Source organism: Artemia sp. Qi Xiang Cuo, chromosome 17 (genome assembly GCF_049724085.1).
Source record: "Artemia sp. Qi Xiang Cuo chromosome 17, ASM4972408v1, whole genome shotgun sequence".
Lineage (NCBI taxonomy): Eukaryota > Metazoa > Arthropoda > Branchiopoda > Anostraca > Artemiidae > Artemia > Artemia sp. Qi Xiang Cuo.
The window spans coordinates 1,049,866-1,069,617 of record NC_142810.1 but is presented as its reverse complement, the minus strand read 5'-3'; the positions used below and the strand labels follow the sequence as shown (position 1 = coordinate 1,069,617).

General features: G+C 36.3%; 2 protein-coding genes across 2 annotated transcripts in view; both read left to right on the top strand.

Moving 5' to 3' along the window:
- The window catches only part of LOC148941770 (uncharacterized), a 58,440-nt gene extending 44,376 nt beyond the window's left edge, over window positions 1-14,064 (top strand). Inside the window, exon 6 of the mRNA XM_089103605.1 lies at window positions 12,450-14,064. Within this exon, the coding sequence (XP_088959731.1) occupies window positions 12,450-14,064 (1,615 nt within the window). The remainder of the gene's footprint in view (window positions 1-12,449) is intronic.
- A 54-nt stretch (window positions 14,065-14,118) lies between these two features.
- The window catches only part of LOC148941769 (uncharacterized), a 67,948-nt gene continuing 62,314 nt past the window's right edge, over window positions 14,119-19,752 (top strand). The window contains exon 1 of the mRNA XM_089103603.1: window positions 14,119-18,022. Coding sequence (XP_088959729.1) covers window positions 14,119-18,022 — 3,904 coding nt within the window. The remainder of the gene's footprint in view (window positions 18,023-19,752) is intronic.

The following is a 19,752-nucleotide window of genomic DNA, read 5'->3' as shown; positions in this document are numbered from 1 at the left end:
TGAACGCAAGTGTGGTGGGTCGTAGACTTACATGGTATAATTTTATTATATTTTTAATAGAATTCGGGATTTTTTGGGGAAGGAGACGATTTCAAAACATTAAAGCGGCATCAAAAGGAAAATAGATGTATACAGTGCCACAACCAAGCAAACAAATCTGGCATTATGCCCGTTAAGCCAGTTTTTTGACTAGTACCCAAATCTGTTATTGTCTACCACCCAATAAAGTATCTTTGGTATATGCAAAGGAGAAAACATAACGATTTTTAACACAGAAAAAATATTTTCGGCTGTTTTTGACTAGTTTGAACTGGCTTTGTACGCCTTATGCTCAACAAGCCCAAGGCGTTCCATATACCCAAGGCCTTCCCTTGCCAAGACCTTCCTCATACACAAGGTCTACCCTATACTCACAGCCAATCCAGTGATTGACTTCCTTGTTCGTTTTGAAATCAGTGTTTCACTTAGACAAATCTGAAGTGAAGCCCCATTGTTAGTAGCAAGGCCAGGGGGTTCCATTGGGAGAGGGGGAGCAGAACTGCCCTCTCCCTAATTTTGAAGAACACCTTTTTTGGTTGTTTCATGAAAAAAATACTAAATATACTCGCCCATATACATTTCAGAGGCAACGCTGTAGCGTTGCTTATAGTAAAGGCCATACAGCTCCAATGTTTTATTATTATTTTTTTCCCAGAGGCACTTCATACGGAAGGGGTCGTCGTAGAAACTTCAAAGGGGGCTCATTCGATTGGAAATCGAGAGTTCTAGTGCCCTTTTTAATATTCAAAAATGATTGGAGGGCAACTAGCCCCCACGCCCATCATTCCCCCAAACACGTAAAAACTTCCCTCATTCGTAAAAACTTCAAAACAGGCTCATTCGATTGGAAATTCAAAGGGCTAGTGCCCTTTTTAATAGTGTAAAGTGATTGGAGGGCAACTAACCCTCCTCCTCCCCCACACCCATCATTTCCCCAAACACATCCAATCAAAATTTTGACATAGCCATTTTGTTCAGCGTAGTTGATTTCCTGATAGAAAATATGTTTTTGAGAAGGACAACCCCCCACAATTCGAAGGGCAAGGGTTTTAAGTTATGCCCTGGGGGCATATGAGGTTTTTATAGAAGGCGTTGTCGTAGAAACTTCAAAAAAGGCTCATTCAATTCGAAATTCAAAGGGCTAGTGCCCTTTTTAATAGTCGAAAGTGATTGGAGGGCAACTAGCCCCCCCCCCCAGGCCCATCCTTCACCCAAACACATCCAATCAAAATTTTGATATAGCCATTTTATTCAGCTTAGTTGATTTCCAGATAGAAAATATGTTTTTGAGGAGGACAATTCCCCACAACCCTCAGGGCAAGGGTTTTAAGTTATGCCCATGGGGCATATAAGGTTTTTTATAGAAGGCGTTGTCGTAGAAACTTCAAAAAAGGCTCATTCGATTAGAAATTCAAAGGGCTAGTGTCTTTTTTCATAGTCGAAAGTGATTGGAGGGCAACTAGCCCCCCCCCCCACGCCCATCATTTCCCCAAACACATCCAATCAAAATTTTGAGATAGCCAATTTGTTCAGCGTAGTTGATTTCCTGATAGAAAATATGTTTTTGAGGAGGACAATCACGCACAACCCTTAGGGCAAGGGTTTTAAGTTATGCCCTGGGGGCATATAAGGTTTTTATAGAAGGCGTTGTCGTAGAAACTTCAAAAAAAGCTGATTCGATTCGAAATTCAAAGGGCTGGTGTCCTTTTTAATAGGTCGAAAGTGATTGGAGGGCAACTAGCCCCCCCCCCCCCGCCCATCATTCTGCCAAACACATCCAATAAAAATTTTGAGATAGCCATTTTGTTCAGCGTGGCTGATTTTCAGATAGAAAATATGTTTTTGAGGAGGATACTCCCCCACAACCCTCAAGGCAAGGCTTTTAAGTTATACCCTGGGTTTATATAAGGTTTTTATAGAAGGCTGTGTCGTAGAAACTTCAAAAAAGGCTCAATCGATTGGAAGTTCAAAGGGCTAGTGCCCTTTATTAATAGTCGAGAGTGATTGGAGGACAACTACCCCCCTCTCACACCCACCTTTTCCCCAAACACATCCAATCAAAATCTTGAGATAGCCATTTTATTAAACTTAGTTTTAACATCTGGAGATTAGGTCTTTGAAGATGACAACTCCCCCACAACCCTCAGGGCAAGGGTTTTAAGCTATGCCCTGGGGGCACATAAGGTTCTGTATAGACAACGTTGTCGCATAAACTTCAGAGGGCTCATTTGATTTATTCTCTGAGGCCAACATCATAATTACCAAAGCTGATAAAGGTAATACAATAGTAATCCTCAATGAGACCGAGTACGTCAGCAAATCATTAAACCTCCTGAATAACAACAAAGTATATGAAAAAGTTAATGTCAATGCTGTAAAGGTTGCTTATGGTAATGTCAAAAAAGCTTTGGATAATCTTAGTCTCACAAATAGGATTAATGATCAACTTTATCGGAAACTCATTCCTGTCAGACCGGTCATTCCTAGATTTTATGGTGCACCCAAAATTCACAAACCAGATATTCCTTTTAGACCTATTGTGACAACAATAGGTTCAGCTACACAAAACTTGGGAAGGTATTTGGTTGGTATTTTAAGATCCATAACTCTTAGCAGCCAACACACAATAAGAAATACCAAAGAAGCAGTTGAAAGGCTAAAAAGCATCAACATCTTGGAGAATACCACAATGTGCAGTTTTGATGTTGTATCTCTGTTTACTAGCATACCCTTGCCCTGACTTATACCAGCTTTACCATAAGCTTTGGAAAATGATGATTCCTGAAAAGAACTGACCAGCTTCGACACCACAGACATCATTATTCTCACGTCTTTATGTCTGAACAATGCTTACTTCACTTTCAGGCATCAAACCTACAAACAGAAGTGGGGCATACCAATGGGGTCAGCCTTGGCACCAGTTCTTAGTGAGGTGTTTCTACAATATATCGAAAATAATATCTTCAAGCAGGACTTCAAGGATCTCCAACTCTACATGAGATATGTAGATGATTGCTTAATAATTTGGAATGGGACCGAAGACAAATTAAGATCCTTTCTCAATACTTTTAACCAGCAGGATCCAGATATAAAGTTCGCCATTGAACTTGAAAATAACCACAGATTACCCTTCTTAGATGTTCTCATTACCAAACGAGAATCTAGGTTTGACTTGAGTGTATATAGAAAGCCAACCCATAGTGATAGATATCTGAGATATGACTCTTATAACCACCCAATAATTAAAAATTCTGTAGTCTATTCGCTGGTTGATAGAGCGTTTGTAGTGTGTTCCTCTGATTTGGAGCTGAAGGCTGAACTTGATCATATAAAAGATGTTCTTATAGGCAATGGGTACCCCCAACAAGTCATTGATAAGGTTATCTCCAGGAGAAAGATTAGCACAAAAACCAAGAGCTCCCCTAAGACTGAAGAAGATAAACCCTTTTTGTCATTACCTTATATTAAGGGGATTACTGACATCTTAAGCTCCAAACTCACTAAGCTAGGCTTTAAGGTGTTTTTTCCTTCTGGAATGACCGTCTCCTCCTTCTTAAACAAAGGCAAAGATAAGATCACTTCAGATCCACAAGGAGTATATGAGATTCCTTGCAGTTGTGGTGATACCTATATAGGTCGTACCATGAGATCTCTACATCACCGATTAAAACAACATGCTGATTCCATTGATGCCTGCCTTAAAAAGACAAAGATTAAGGAGGAAGATACTTTTTCTGCACTGGCCCATCATATTTTTGAAAACCCTTCTCACTCCGTTAATTTTGACCAGGCTCAACTTATTGCTATTGTTCCACAACTCTTAAAGCAGAAAATCAGAGAAGCTCTGGAAATTGCTAAAAACAAACCAGCCATTAATAAAGACAATGGAGAGTTCCGCATCAGTGAAATTTGGGAACACATTACCCATAGGCTAAGAACTCGCAAAAAACTCCACCCTACTTCTATAGACCCAACCTTTTTGAGATCTACTAGGATAGTGGCCATAAATGCCTCTACCAAAATCCGGGCCATATTACAACAATAATTCCAGGTTCGACGTATTATTAGGGTTGTTCAGTGATTTTAGTTTTATTTTATTTAGTGATTTTATATTCTGGCAAGAGTCTTGAATTTGAACCTGATGATGACAGGCACAGGTCCTGTCGAAATTATCGTTCCAAGATAACACAATACCTGACATCCATAGCTTAGGTAAGCTTATTACCATTATCAGGCTCATTTGATTGGAAATTGAAAGTTCTAGTTCACTTTTTAAGCGTCAAAAGATATTGGAGGGTAACCAGCTTCCCCCCCCCCCTAAACCCTATTTTCCCAAATGTATCCAATAGAAATATTAAGATAGCTATTTTGTTAAAAATAGTTCAAAGATTATATAAAAAAAAATCCGGTGTTGACACAACCCACCAGGGCCCGAGGGTAAAAAACCAACAAAGAGAAAAATCTCAATGAAAAAAAACAACAAACGAGACTGCGGCCACTGGAGAGAAAAGAAAAGACAAATGCAAAACAACGCGGATATTTCGCCTGTATCACAAACAAAGCGTCTTCAGCACGAAAAACAGAAGAAGAACAAGATAAAAAAAAAAAAAAATTAAAACTTAAAAACCAATAAAACCACCACCAAGAAAAAAAAGATATATATATATATATATATATATATATACAATTGGCGCAAACTGATCCACGTAGGGAAAAGATGCTATTATGGAGTTATTTTAGTGAGAATACCAGAGCAACTGAGGAAAAATAAAAAAAATGGAAAATTACTTTAACTATTCTGTTGCAAAATAATCCTTTTTTTGGCTATTATTGAAGCAATTCATTTTGGTCTAGCAGGTAAACAGTCCCCTGGTGATTATTTATAATCTTAATTCCCTTATTAACTTTTGATTCACTCTTTAGAAGATTATCATAAATTGGGTCAATATTTAAACTACATATGTCCCTATTTATTGAAAGGTTCGCAAACATATGTTTTTTAATTTCAATGGCTTCTCTCGCCCATTGTGTGTAGCCCTTATCATTTGAAATAGCTAAAGCCTCATCAAATTTTACAAAGTGATCTGGTTGAAACCAAATATGTTCTGCTAAAGCTAAAACAAAGGTTTCTTGAGGCTTGCTTAATTGTAGGGTTTTTTCTATTGAATTTCGGTGTTCAATAAACCTTTCAACAAATAGTTGGTGAGTCCTACCAATATAGAACTTTCCGCTTTTACCTGCTAGACCAAAACGATCTGCTTCAATAATAGCCAATAAAAGGATTATTTCGCAACAGAATAGTTGAAGTAATTTCCATTTTTTTTATTTTTCCTTGGTTGCTCTACGGTGCGCGCTAAAGTAACTCCATATTAGCATCTTTTCCCTCGTAGATCAGTTTGTGCCAATTGTATATTTCTTTTTGTGGTGGTTTTATTGGTTTTTTAGTTTTAACTTGTTTGTTTTTTTATCTTGTTCTTCTTCTGTCTTTCGTGCTGAAGACGCCTTGTTTGTGATACAGGCGAAATATCCGCGTTGTTTTGCCTTTGTCTTTTCTTTTCTCTCCACGGGCCGCAGTCTCGTTTGTTGTTTTTTTTTTTTTTTTTCATTGAGATTTTTGTGTTTGTTATTTTTTTGTCATGGCTGGCCAGTTTGGCTTAAGATCTTTCACCCGAAGGCAGGCGGTATAATTTATGGCCTAGAGGCATATATGGGTCTTATCTAAGAGATGCCCGTACTAACTTCAAAGAGGTATCATTTGATTGGAAACTGGAAGTTCTAGTTCACTTTTTAAGAGTCAAAAGATATTGGAGGGCACCTAGCCCCCTCCCCCTCCACGCCCTTTTTTCCTCAAACCCAACCGATAAGAACTTTGAGATAGCTTTTTTTAAAAATAGTTCAAAGACCATATAACGAAAAATCATGGGTCAACACAGCCCCCCAGGGCCCGAGGGCAGGTGTTGTAAGTTATGCCCTTGGGGAATATATGGTTCTTATTGAAGGGATGCTCGTAAAAAATTCAGAGATGGCTCATTTGATTGGAAATTGAAAGTTCTAGTTAAGTTTTTTAGAGTCAAAAGATATTGGAAGGCAACTAGCCCCCCACTCCCCTTTACCTCAAATGCATCCTATAAAAATTTTGAGATAGGTATTAAGTTGAAAATTTCTCAAAAGTCAGATAACAAAAACTGAGGTTTCGTCACAACCCCCCAGGGCCCGGGGGCAGGCGTTGTAAGTTATGCCCAGGGGCATATATAGTTCGTATGAAAGGGATGCTGGTATAAACTTCAGAGAGGGCTCATTTGATTCGATATTGAAATCCAGCCCTTTTTAAGAGTCAAAAGTGATCAGAGGGCAACTGGCCCCTCAAGCCCTTTTCCCCCAAATAAATTGGATAAAAAATTTGAGGTAGCCATTTTGTTAAAAATAGTTCAAAGATCATTTAACAAAACTGCTTTACGTATGGTCATTTCGTAAAAAATAGTTCAAATGTCAAATAAGAAATTAAATAAAAAAAAACAAGTTTTTTTTTAACTGAAAGTAAGGAACGACGTTAAAACTTGAAACAAACAGAAATTATTCCTTATATGAAAGGGGCTGCCCCCTCCTTAACGCCTCGCTCTTTACGCTAAAGTTTTTTATTGTTTAAAATAATAGAGTTGTGAGAAAGCCAACTTTTAGCGTAAAGAGTGAGGCGTTAAGGAGGGGACAGCCCCTTTCATATAAGGAATAATTTCTGTTCGTTTTAAGTTTTAACGTCGTTCCTTACTTTCAGTTAAAAAAACTTGTTTTTTTTTTATTTCAGTTAACGTTTTGATCTTAGCTCACCGTACATGAATAATTAACAAAAAATTTTCATATTAATTTACTTTTATTTGGTTAAATGGCTTTCTCGAAACTTGTTTAATTTTATTTACTAACGTTTTTATTAGTAATAAATATACGTAACTTACGAATTAACTAACGAACTTCTATATTCATATATTTTAATACGTATATCGGGGGGTTCGCCCCCTTGTCAATACCTTGCTCTTTAAGCTAAAGTTCGAATTTCGTTCCAATTCTTTAAAAATGACCGCTTATTAAAAAAGGCCGTTAATGAGAATAAATAGCTCTTATGAAAGTACTAAAAAATCTTTGGCTTAACGAGCGAGATATTGGACTGGGGGTTGAACCTAATCATATATTTAATATTTTCTGTTCGTTTAAAGTTTTGATGTTGCTGCTGTTGCAGCTGAAAAACTTGTTTTTTTATATTTAATTTCTGATCTTTTTTTAAATAATGCTGGGAAGTCCGGCGTCCCATTCATAGCAATGTCCCTTCCCCCATGAAAACTTCCTTTGTGGAAAGACCCTCCCACACAACCCCCGACCAACCCCCCCCCCCTCCACTACCAGAAAAAATCTCCCCTGAAAACGTCTGTATGCTTCCCAATAACCAATACTATATGTTAACATTGGGTAATGTCCATAAGTTTCAGCCCTCCCCCTGGGAGCTTCGGGGTATTAAGTCATCCTAAAAGACATACTTATAATATTTTCGAACATGCTGAACAAAATGGCTATCTCAAAATTTTGATCGGATGATTTTGGGGAAAAAATGAGCGTGAGAGGGGGCCTAGTTGCCCACCATTTTTTTTGGTCACTTAAGAAGGGCACTAGAACTTTTAAGTTCCATTCCAATGAACCCTTCCACGATATTCTAGGACCACTGGGTTGATACGATCACCCCTGGGAAAAAACAAATAAACACGCACCCATGATCTTTCTTCTGGCAAAAAATGCAAAATTCCACATTTTTGTAGATAGGAGCTTGAAACCTCTACAGTAGGGTTCTCTGATACGCTGAATATGATGTTGTGAATTTCATTAAGGTTCTATAACTTTTAGGGGGTCTTTCCCCCTTTTTTCCGAAAATCAGCCAAATTTTCTCAGGCGCGTAACTTTTGATGGGTAGGACTAAACTTGAAGAAAATTATATATTTGAAATCAGCAATAAAATCTAATTCTTTTGATGTATCTATTTGTATCCAAATACCGTTTTCTAGAGTTTCGGTTACCATTGAGCCGGGTCGCTCCTTACTTACAGTTCGTTACCACGAACTGTTTGAAACTTCTGTGTCGGCACAACACCCCCCCCCCCCAGGGCCGGGGCAGGCGTTGTAAGTATTGCTCTGTGGGCATATATGGTTCTTATGGAAGGTATACTCGTATAAATTTCAGAGAGGGTTCATTTGAATGGAAATTAACAGTTGTATCTCATTTTCTCAGAGTGAAAAAGATCGGAGGGCAACTAGCCCCTCCTGCCCTCCACGCCTTTAGACGTATCGGATGGATAAACCTATCCGATAAAAATTTCAGGTAACCATTTTGTTAAAAATAGTTCCACCATCAGATATTGAAACTCCAGGGTCGACACAACCTCCCAGGGCCGAGGAACAGGCGTTGTAAGTTATACTCTGGGGATTTATATGGTTTTTATAGAAGGGATACTCGTATAAACTTCAGAGAGGGCTCACATTTGATTGAAAATAGAAAGTTCAAGTTCACTTTTGAAGAGTCAAAAGAGACCCAAGCTTAATCAAGTCCCCCACGCCCTTTTTCCCCAAACCCATCCGATAAAAATTTTGAGATAGCAATTTTGTTAAAAATAGTTCAAACATCAGATAATAAAAACTCCGAGGTTGACACAAACCTATTGTTTCACTTTGATATTGTTACTTTGATACCAGTTTTGATACTTTGATGAATATTTGATTTTTTTTTAGTTTGACTTTGAAATAAGGAATTTTTAAAAACTTGAAATTTTTTGCAATCAAAAACGAACAAAAACTAATTAAAAAAAACTTTCCGAAAAATAAGTTTTTAAAATAAAATTAAAGGCAATTTCAAAATTAAGATAATTAAATAAAAATACATTATGAAATCAGAATTCAAAACGACCAGAAATTAATTTTAAAGAATAAATGAAACCAAAAACGAACTGAAATTAGATAAGCGATCCTAGCAAAGACATACAAAAAGTAATAATATAAATGAATAAATAGATCTTAAAGCAAGTAATGCTTAGATTGAATATGAAAATCAAACTTAAGACGAAAAAATTATTTTCCTATTGAAGTATAAATGAAACTTAAAATGAACAGAAATTAAATAAACAATCAATGCAAACAAACATACAATAGGTATTAATGTAAATTAATTAACAAATCTTAAAACGAGTGAAACTTAAATTGAACATGCAAATCAGGCTTGAAACCAACAAAAATCACAACAAACAAGAGTTGGGTATGACCTCCTTCTCTCACTGTAAAAGTCTGAAACCTACTGCGTCATTGGCGCTTCACTGAAAACTATATGCGTCTTGAACAGTCTCGGAAAGTATTAACAACATAAAATAGAATAATTGATTTATAATAAGATTAATTGTTAAAAGATTCATCTGTTCAAAAATCTATTTCGCTGTAATTATATTTTCATTTTCAATGCTTTAAAAACTGGAAAAGAAAGTATTTGTAATATAATCCGTTTTCAGTTAAGCGACAATGACGCAGTAGGCTTTTGGTTTTTATTTACAGTTAGGAAAGGAGGTAGTATCCATATCACTTGTTTGTAGGGAAACTATATTCGTCTTTAACAACTTTAAAAAGAGCTAATAAACTAAACTGAATATTGGATGTATAATGATATTAATTGCTGAAAGCTCATCAGTTCAAAATGTTACTATAATTTTAATTTCTATTTTCAGAGACAAGTACAAAAGAAAATATTTGTCAAAAAATTGGTTTTCAGTAAAGCGCCAATGACGCAGTAGGTTTTAGACTTTTACAGTGAGAGAAGGAGGTCATACCCAAGCTCTTGTTTGTGGTGATTTTTGTTTGTTTCGAGCTTGATTTACATATTCAATTTAAGTTTCACTCGTTTTAAGATTTATTTATTCATTTACATTATTATCTATTGTATGTTTGGTTGCATTGATTGTTTATTTAATTTCTGTTCGTTTTGGGTTTCATTTATTCTTTAATAGTAATTTCTGGTCGTTTTGAGTTTGAATTTTAAAAGATATTTGAATCTGCTGAGCTTAGGTTTAAAATGGCCTTTACTTTTCTTTGAAAAATTTATTTTTTCGGTAAGTTTTTTTAATTAATATTCATAAACAGCTAAATGATTTTACATTTTTCATAAAAAGAAGAAAAACATCCTTGTTCCCTTTCCCCCTACTGGTGCAGTTTATGTCATTATTATTATTGTTCTAGTCTAACGCCTCATTAACTTCGCGATTTTGATTACAAAACTAAATATTTTTAACACAGATCCTTAAGAAATGCTTATTGCAGAGGTTTAACGTCAGCTTTGGTATCGGCTGCACAAAATAGTTCTCAAGAAAGTCCTTTTTTTCTTTTTTGTCTAATGTAAGTGTTACTGTGAATGTCAAAAATCTGGTTAATGTCGACATTCACTGGTGAATGTCCGAAATTATTATTTCTCAGCTAAGATTAAATTAGTTTTGTGAATCTGCTTCTTCAGGCTTATGCAAGCTTTGCTGATATAAGTTAAAGTAATCAGAAATGGGTTAAAAACCTATCCTGTCACCATTAAACCTTGCATGAAACTAACAAAATTGACTGGCAACACTGACTAAATCCAAGGAGAAAAAAAGGTATTTTAGACATTCACCAGTCAATTTCGAACATTCAATGTAACATAAATACATCATTTGCACACATTTCCTACTGCTTTATCAAGGTTTAGTTGAGAATGCTAACATAATAGCATGGTCCAGCCCTGAAGTTTTTAGGTCTCTCAAAAAAAAGAAAAAAAAATGTCATGTCTTCAGTTTAATTGGTGAGGGATGTTCGACTGCATTAAAGTTAGTTATTTAGGCTTTTTTGGTATACCTGTACATTTATAATTAATTTTTTATTATATAAAAATCCACTTAAAAATCTTCCAAAAATAAAACTAAATTTTAGCGTTTCTTATGTTAATATGAAAATTAAAAAATTCATTTTTGTATGAATTTTTGGCTAATTTCAATATTTTTCTTTATTTATGTAATATTTGACCTTTCCAAATTAGTTTGTGATTCCATTTTTCGTCTTATTTCGGCTGTTCAAGGGTGGGTGCCAGGCGGACTCGCATGAGGAATGGTCCTCTGGTCCGTACTCTCCAGGCATTTTGTGAGAAAAGAAATTTCTCCCCAGAAAATTTATTCTTTAATTTTCTGTATCATCTTTATAACCATCTAACCTTTTTTGATGTTGGCTCTTTAACCCTTTTGTAGAAAACATGTCTTTCCTTGTCGAATATGAAGATTAAGATGGACGAGACTTATGGCTCCCTGTGGAACCCCGAAGAGTTCTCCCATGATTCCCTATGTCCTGCTTACGATTTGCCTGTTTATTTAACAGTTTAGCGATTGTAAATAAAAAAGTCTGATTAGTCAAAAGTGAAACTAAACATATGATAAAAATTAATAAAATATTGTAAATAAAAAAGTCTGATTTGTCAAAAGTGAAACTAAACATATAATAGAATGTACACTACAGTATCAGGTTTTCCTTTTTTTTTTCATTTTGTGTTGTCTTATGAAAAAAATGGTTTCATCATACATAATAATCATTTATTTGATAATAAATTAATTAAAATATTAATAAGAATTAAGTTTATAAAATAGAAATTTTTTTCTTTTTATTTAAAACATCTAAAAAAATAAAAACCGTTCTTATAATTCCTATGATATACCTAACAACCCCCAAAACTTGTAGAAAAAAAAACGTGTCACAAGAAGCAAGATTATAGAGGGATGCATTAAATATTTATAAAACTACAAACTGGCAACGCACAAAAATCACTTAATAAATTAAAAAAAAACATATTAACTATCAACTGCAAAATGGAAAAAATTGGGTGAAATAAGTGACGTCATCCCTAATTGTATAGAGTTAGCTTGTCTTGCTCCAAATATCATGACAGCCAGATTGCGTATTGTATTCGTAAAACTGAACATTGTAATTTTATTTACATAACGAATTATTTTTTGTGGCAGAAATTAGATAGGTAATTAGTAAAAGTTTAATCGAAGACCTTGAATCATCAAGGCTTAGTTAATGTCTTTTTACCGCCTTGAGCTATTAAGATGGCTACCTGGTAGATATCATGCACATTGTTATATATCTGTTTTTATTCTCCTGGGAAAATAATTTTAAAATGTATTATTATATATAATGATTTTTATTTTACACTAATATATTGTTTATCAATTATATATTAAAAATAGTAGTAATTTGCAATATCTTTTATTTAATATACCTTTGAAATTTAAAACAACGTCAAACACTATTTTAAAGTGTTTTTATTCTGTGGTTCTATTCTATGACTCTTACATTGTTTTCTCTTTATTTTGTTTTCAGGGCCCCCAGTAGGAACGTTAATATTCTTGATAAGAAGACAGGGTCAAGACCTTCTGGTACCCTGCTTCCCCCTGATGCTCGAAGGATTGATGCCTATCCTGATGACTCTCTCTCATTTTCGCCTGAATCCCGTTTAGGAAGTCCAGCGTCTGACAAAAATCTTACTTGTTCATACTCTTCAAATTTAGATACGGATGATATTGAACGACAGTCTTCTTATTTTCGTAGACAAACCTTGTTGGAGATCCCACTTCAAGATACATCTACTTCTGGTCACACTCCAGCTAGATATTCAAATGATGGAAATACTCAGTTGTCTTATCCTCAAGGACTGTCAATTCTTGGGAATATTCCCTCTCAAGCGTGGCAACCAAGTTCTTACCGTGAGCAATTTAAAGGTCATACCTCGCAACCTGTCTTTTCTCCTAGGTCTTCACTTCTCGGGTCTCCTCCATTACGGTTGAGGATGTCTAGCAATTTCTATAATCCGCCTACATATTGTGCAACGAATACGAAGTACAGTACGACTTATCCAAATGTAACTGGAGTTACAGGTCGTGCATTTGGCTCATCTGGTGGTATGGAACAAGGTGCGTTTTATGCTTCACAGCAAGAAAGACTATCGCAAAGATCCTTGAGGTTTCTACCTCAGACGCCAAAAGTTGAAGATATTCGACCTAGAAATATCCCACTTGGAAAACCTGTGCCAACGAGTTACGGAGAATGGAAGAAGATGAAAGAAAAGAAAAAGGAAGAAGAAAAAAGAGAGCAAGAAGAAAAGATGAAAAAGCAGAAAGAAGCTGAAGAACTTGTACGTAAGCAAAAAGAAGAATGTGAAAAGCGGAAACTCGAAAATGAAAAGAAGTTTGAAGCACTGATTCAACTTGAACAGGAAACAATAGACAATACTCGTGCAAACAGTGGTGATTCTACCGAACGAACTGTCCCGAAATGCTCACGGGATCCAAGAAAGTCACGAGAAATGTATAAGTCAGGGGACGGAAAAGCTACACGGGATGCAAGAAGGTCACCTGAAAGGAATCAGTCACGTGAAAGCCAAAACTCAGAACCAGGAACTAAGAAAAACACAATCTCGATCGTAAAGAGTCTTGCTTCTACTTCTAATGATCTAAAAAAAAATCTTGCAAACAAGACAAGCTCTTCTGGAATGATTTCAAAGAGTAAATTAGAAAAGCCAATGGCACCTCAAGTTATAACTCTTGATGATGCAATCGAGCAATCAGACGATTTCGTGAGGGTAACGAATGAAAATGCTTCATCGTGTGAAGAAGCTGCCGTTCTTGTAAAAACTTGTAAGAAAAACCAACACGATGAGGAGAATATACAGTCCATTTCAAATGTACCTTTCAGTGCAGACATAAAAAGTGTGAAAACAAGAGACAAAGAGCTCCAAGGTAAATACCCTAAAGCCACACACAAGTCGAGCTCATCTACCAAAAAGGTAGAAAGAAAGGAAAATCGAAAAGCAATTACTCAGAAAAATGATTCTATTCAACGAAAAGGGTTGCATGCTGCTGATTCTGTATCTGAAGTTGGCTCAACAATACTGCAAGTTTCTAGCTCAGAGTCTGAAGTTGATGCTACAGGGCCATAAGCAGTTGATTCTGTGTCTGAAGTTCGTCGTACAGAGTTACAAGCAGCTGATTCTATGTTTGAAATTGGTCCTACAGACTCTCCAACAGTTGATTCTGTATCTGAAGTTGTTTCTAAAGGGTCTTGTATTAAGAAGGAGAGTTCGAAAGATTCTAAGAAACCACTAGACTCGCAAGCCGAAAAAAGTATAGAAAGTACTTTAAATGATCGTCAAAATGACCTCCTGTGTATCAATTTCGGAACTACGAATGTATCAAATCATTCTGCTAAAGTTGAAGGCTCAGATTTAAAAGAGCTTAAACAACCTCTTGGAAATGAAGCGAGTAACTCAATATCTGATGAAAGCATATTATCAATTTCACAACAAACGCTTTCTCTTGATAGCTTGACAAGCCAATCAACTATGGGCAAGGAAAGTGACGTGGAAGAAAATAACAATGCAGAAATAGATGAAGAAGCAGCTTCCCCCGAGGAATCCACTGTGAACTCCGAGGACGAAGTTAAAGAAGTGGGTGTTAACCTACAAGAGAGCGTGTCTTTTTATCGTTCTGATGAACCAATGTTACCTGAGAAGCAAAATCAAGAAGCCACAACTACTAGCTCGAGTCAGTCAGTCCGTGAAAAGAATGTGAGTGTTGATGATGAACTTTCAGAAATGACAAAAGCTGAAGAAACTACTATTGCAGATGTTGAAGATTTTATCAGACGTGTTCTTACAACTTCGGGAGCTTTGAAGCTTTTTGAGCTTATGCCCCGACTTGAGGCGCTTAAACAAAGAATTATCACCGGGGTAGCTCCTAAGGATCAAAAAACTGAGTTAGAAAGTGACACTAAATCAGAAATTAAAGACATTGTTGAGGAAAATACTGATGGCAAACTTACTAATCTGTCAAACGAGGCCAAGAACGAGAGTGACACTACTGGAAGTAAAGACGATACTACAGCTGATTCTTGTCCAAAAAAGTCATTGAGAAGTTCACAAAAGAGAGCAGACGAAGAGCTTAAGGTGCTCGATAAACCGGAAGAAAAAACTTCAGAAAGCCAAGACGTTCGGATTCCTGAAAATCCGAAGTTTTTGGTTGCAACTAAGAAATTTATAGAGAATGCATTGAAACCAGTGAAAGGAAATACTAGAGGTAAAAACAAAGATGGGAAATCTAATAAGAAAACAACCGCTGTGGAAAAGCCTGAAAGCGCCAACTTTGATCTTTTGAATTCTTCTGATGAATATGCATTCAAAGATGAAGATATTGACGCTCTTGGAAATAGTAAAAATGCAAAGAAAGGCAAAAATGGTTTTAAGAAGAAGGTGCCGAAGATGGTGAAGCGACTAAAAAAAGGAAAAAGCGAAAAGGTGATAGCTTCTAGAAGCACCCAAAGAAAAACAATGTCTATTGTTGACCGACTTCTGTTTGACACCAGGGATTTCAATAAACAGTTTAAGGATTTGAGTAGGGATGACAGAAGATACAGAGCTATGAAAAGTATAAGCTACAATGAGGACGAGCTCTTAGGTCGTCCAAAGATACAAAGGAAATCAACTATTCCTAAGTCAGATTTGCCCCAAATAAAAGTAACTAACAAAACAGGGACTACTAAACAGATTAAGAAGATAAATGCTAAAATTTCGACCCAGAAACTTGAATTGTTGAAGAAAACTGATAAAGTGGATAAGCTGATGCCTAAACTAAAGAAGATCAAAATAAGAAATAAGAAAAAGATCTTGTTGTTGAAATTAAAAGCAAGAAAAGAGAAAGCCTTGAAGATGCTGAAAGAAGACAGGCAGAGAGCTAGAATCGAAGAAGATCTAAAAAAGAAAGAAATGGAGCTTGTATTGTCTAGCAGAGTTCAAGTGAATCAAGTCTCCAGTGCCTCTCAAGAAGAAGCCAATGAATGTGATTATGACCGTTCGTCTTACATTTCAACTCCAGTAAGTTGTGAAACTCCTCTAAGCTGCACAGAGGAGAGTCATTCGGTGAAGGATGGAAAGCGAGATTCCAAAAAGAAGAAAGTTCAGAGCAAAAGGAATTTGTATCAGCCTACACGTCTTTCTTTGAGAGGAAAGAAATCAATGTATGGGGATGAAAGTGTTCTTGAAATAGCAACCTGTGATGATCCTGAGATACCATCTCTTGCTGACCAATATTTCCAGTGCAAGCACTGTAATTATATCGGCAAGAAGATAGTTTTCCATTATGCTAATGAACATAAAGACATTGAGATACCGTATATTACCCTTACAGATGAACAAGCTAAGGAGGCTCAGTTGAACGTTCACCCACCAACTCAATATGCTAATTCTATAATGAAGAAGTTCAACATTTATTGGATTCCCGATATTCATAAGCATACTCAATGCATTTACTGCACTTTCAAATCATCCCGAAGATACGAGCTAATTCATCACGTATTCAAACATCGTGCACCAAAGAATGTTACGTATTTTTGTATAGCTTGTGATTATTCATGTGAAGACATATGTGATTTTTATGATCATGTAACATTTCATACCGGCGAATACAGGTATAGATGTGGATATTGCCCCAATTTCACAATTTCTCATCATCATCTTTTGAAGACCCATATGGGGACGCTACACACGAGCCAAGATCAGTTGTACTATATTGTTTCTGATCTACAACTTAATAATGACTGGCTATATGGGTATATCTGCGTCAATTGTAAGTTCTTTCAGATTTCAGAGAGAAACCTCCACAAGCATGTTGAATCCCACCCCAAGTGCTACCTTTTTAGACGTATTAGTTTGATGAAGGTTGCTATTCAAGGCAACGTTTTGAGCGAGCCAGAAGAAAAAACCACAGATATTGCTAGTGCTACCGTCCAAATTGCAAAAGTCTTCAATAAAGAGTCGAATGGTCCTTTGCAGTTGGATCATAAAAATGATATTCCTAAGCCTTCATTAAGCACCAATAATATTTGTGTGAAACAAACAGTGAGTCCTGTATTGGCTGTCCCTCAGAATCAGGATCTTTCGATATCTGACAGAGAAATGGCAAATTTAGAAGATCCTTCACGATTTAGCTTATCAAGTATTAAGTCTGAAGCCTTTAATGTGATGTCTTTTGATGCTGATTGGCCCCCTCCAACTCTTTCTCCAGCTCCGGTTTTTAATGCCGCCGAAAACTCTGTTCAAGATGACAAATCAGACACGGAAGAGAGACCAGTTGTTGGGATTGATTCTGATGTCGATGTCGTAGATGACATCCAACAGGAAAACTTCGAAGGTAGTTTTGATCATTCCTATGCTATGCATGCCCAAAAGGAAAGGGAAGACTTTTTGGAAGACGTGGGGGATCCTGTCTATAGAGTGAATGGATATGCAACTAGCGACGAAGAGGAGGATTTTGTTGTTGAAGATCTGACTAAAGATAAACTAGGAAACAATAATTTTCTTCTATCCTTGGCGGAAAGAGTTGACGTGCTGAAAGGGAGAGCTCTAGTAAAAAGTGAAATTGTTGAAAGTCAGCCTCCCTCAGTTGCCAAATTGCAATGCAACAATGGAGTCTATTTTACGTGTAATGTTAGACTTGAATTTATCAACGAGAAATGTACATACAAAACTACTTCGAAAACCAGCTTCCTATTTCACATTTTGAAAAACCACGGCTCTTTAATATGTGCTGAAAGAGAGTGTTGGTTTACTTGTGACGATAACGCAAGAATGGAACAACACTACGATGCTCATCATCCCTGTGGGTCAAGGCAGTTCTGTGGATTCTGTCTCAAGCAATGCGAAGACCTCTATGTCCATTCATTGGAGGTTCATATAAAGGAAGTGTCTAATGTTAACTTTAAGATTGATAGTGCGACTGGAGTTGCAGAACCAATTGATAACTTTGAAGAATCCACTCTACATGTGAAGAAAGAGGCGCAAAGTTTCCCAGAACGACCAACGGTGCGCGTGCGTACGGACATTTTGGCTGCTCCTCCAGTCCTTGGTGAGCATCTATTAATTTTATTTTTGCTTCTTATCTTTTCTCTGATTCTTATCTCAACTGCACATGCTAAAGGGATAGATAGACGTAGTATTTTCTTCTAGTGTTTTAAGACTCTACAAGTTCCAATAATAATTTGGCTTTTTCACAGTAAAGTTAGCTTAGTCTTCGCAAATTATTTTAAATTTCTAGAACATGGACACATAACGAAGGCAGTTTCCTAAGCCAAGCCATTAAGTAGCATATTAAGCAAACTAGTAAGTTACTCCACAAACCTTGTGTTAAAATATTCCAGCAATTGAGACAATCTCTCACTTAAAAGTCAGCCAAAAATGCGCTCAAAAAGGTGCGTTAACATAGAAAGAAATGCTAGTATTGAAGCTAGTGTAAATACACCCTTATTGAATAAATTCAGCCTGTTTTACCTTCAAAACGGCTATCTCAGTGTAACCCTTAAGTCAAGGTAATATTGCTGATATGGAAGTTCATAGCAAAATGCTGTAGTTACGATCATTTGGCATTAATGCCCCCAGTTGTTGAAACAATTATGGAAGACATTATCTTAAATTTCTTTCTAGAGGAAAGAAATTGGTTGAGTATTCCTCGGTACGTATGTAGACTGTAGACTTTTTCGCCCCCTGCCGCACCATCAATACTGTAAAAATTACAAATTTCCCCCAAAAATATTACAATTTAAGCTTGTTTTGTCGCTCCCCGAGAGTGCCGTCCGGAGAGTCTGTCCCCTCTAGCCTCCTCTCCCCCCCCCGCGATGGCAAAGATAGTTCAGGAATGGAGCATTTGATATCAACTTTTTTCATGTCATATCTTGAATACTTAAAAATGAAAATATCCCGTGCTTCAAATGTTCGGCACTAAATAACAGTAAAAAATAACCAAAAACACATTTTAAAGTTTTTCTGCTTTCCCTTAAAACCTGCTATGTATTAAAATGTGTTTGAAAATACATGTTTTCCCTCGCATTTTTCACACAAAAACATGTCTTTTTGAATCTTCACGAAGATAGTTCAGAAATATAGCATTGGGTATTAACTTTTCTCTTGTTGTATCTTAAACACTTAAAAATAAGTAATAAAAATTCCCTTGTTCAAACGTTTGACGCTGAATAACAATAAAAAATTTACCAAAAACACTTTCTTAAGTTTTTTCTACTTTCAATTGAAATCTGCTATGTATTTAACCTGGAAGGCGATTCTTCAATCTCCATTAAATTCTGTCATGTATCAAAATATGTTCAGGTTGCTTTTTGCCTGAAGCGGCTGGGTACCTAATTTTTGGTTACCCCCCGAAACCCCCCCCCCCGTGGAAATGAAGGCTTTCCAAATTTGATAATTTTATTTGAGTTTTATTTTTTTATATTTCCGTAGGGGGAACAAATTTTGGTACTTGTGTATTATGCGCCACTCACTCAAGTTTACACTGCGTAAATTTCGAGAACACACAAGTTTTTTCGTTAGTTTTTTCGTTACTTTAGAAATACATTTGGGCTATAGATTTGCATATTGGGGAGGGGGGGGGTAAAGTATGGCGGGTCTGCATGCAAAATGTGTTTGGTACAATTATTCTGCACATTAGATAGATAAATAGAGAAGTGTATTTTTGTCTTGTCTGATGCTAAGGTGAAAGAAACTAGCGAAGAAACCGGTTTGTTCTCGAGTTTTACACAGCGTAAACTTGAGTTAGTGGCGCATAATACACAAGTACCAAAATTCCTT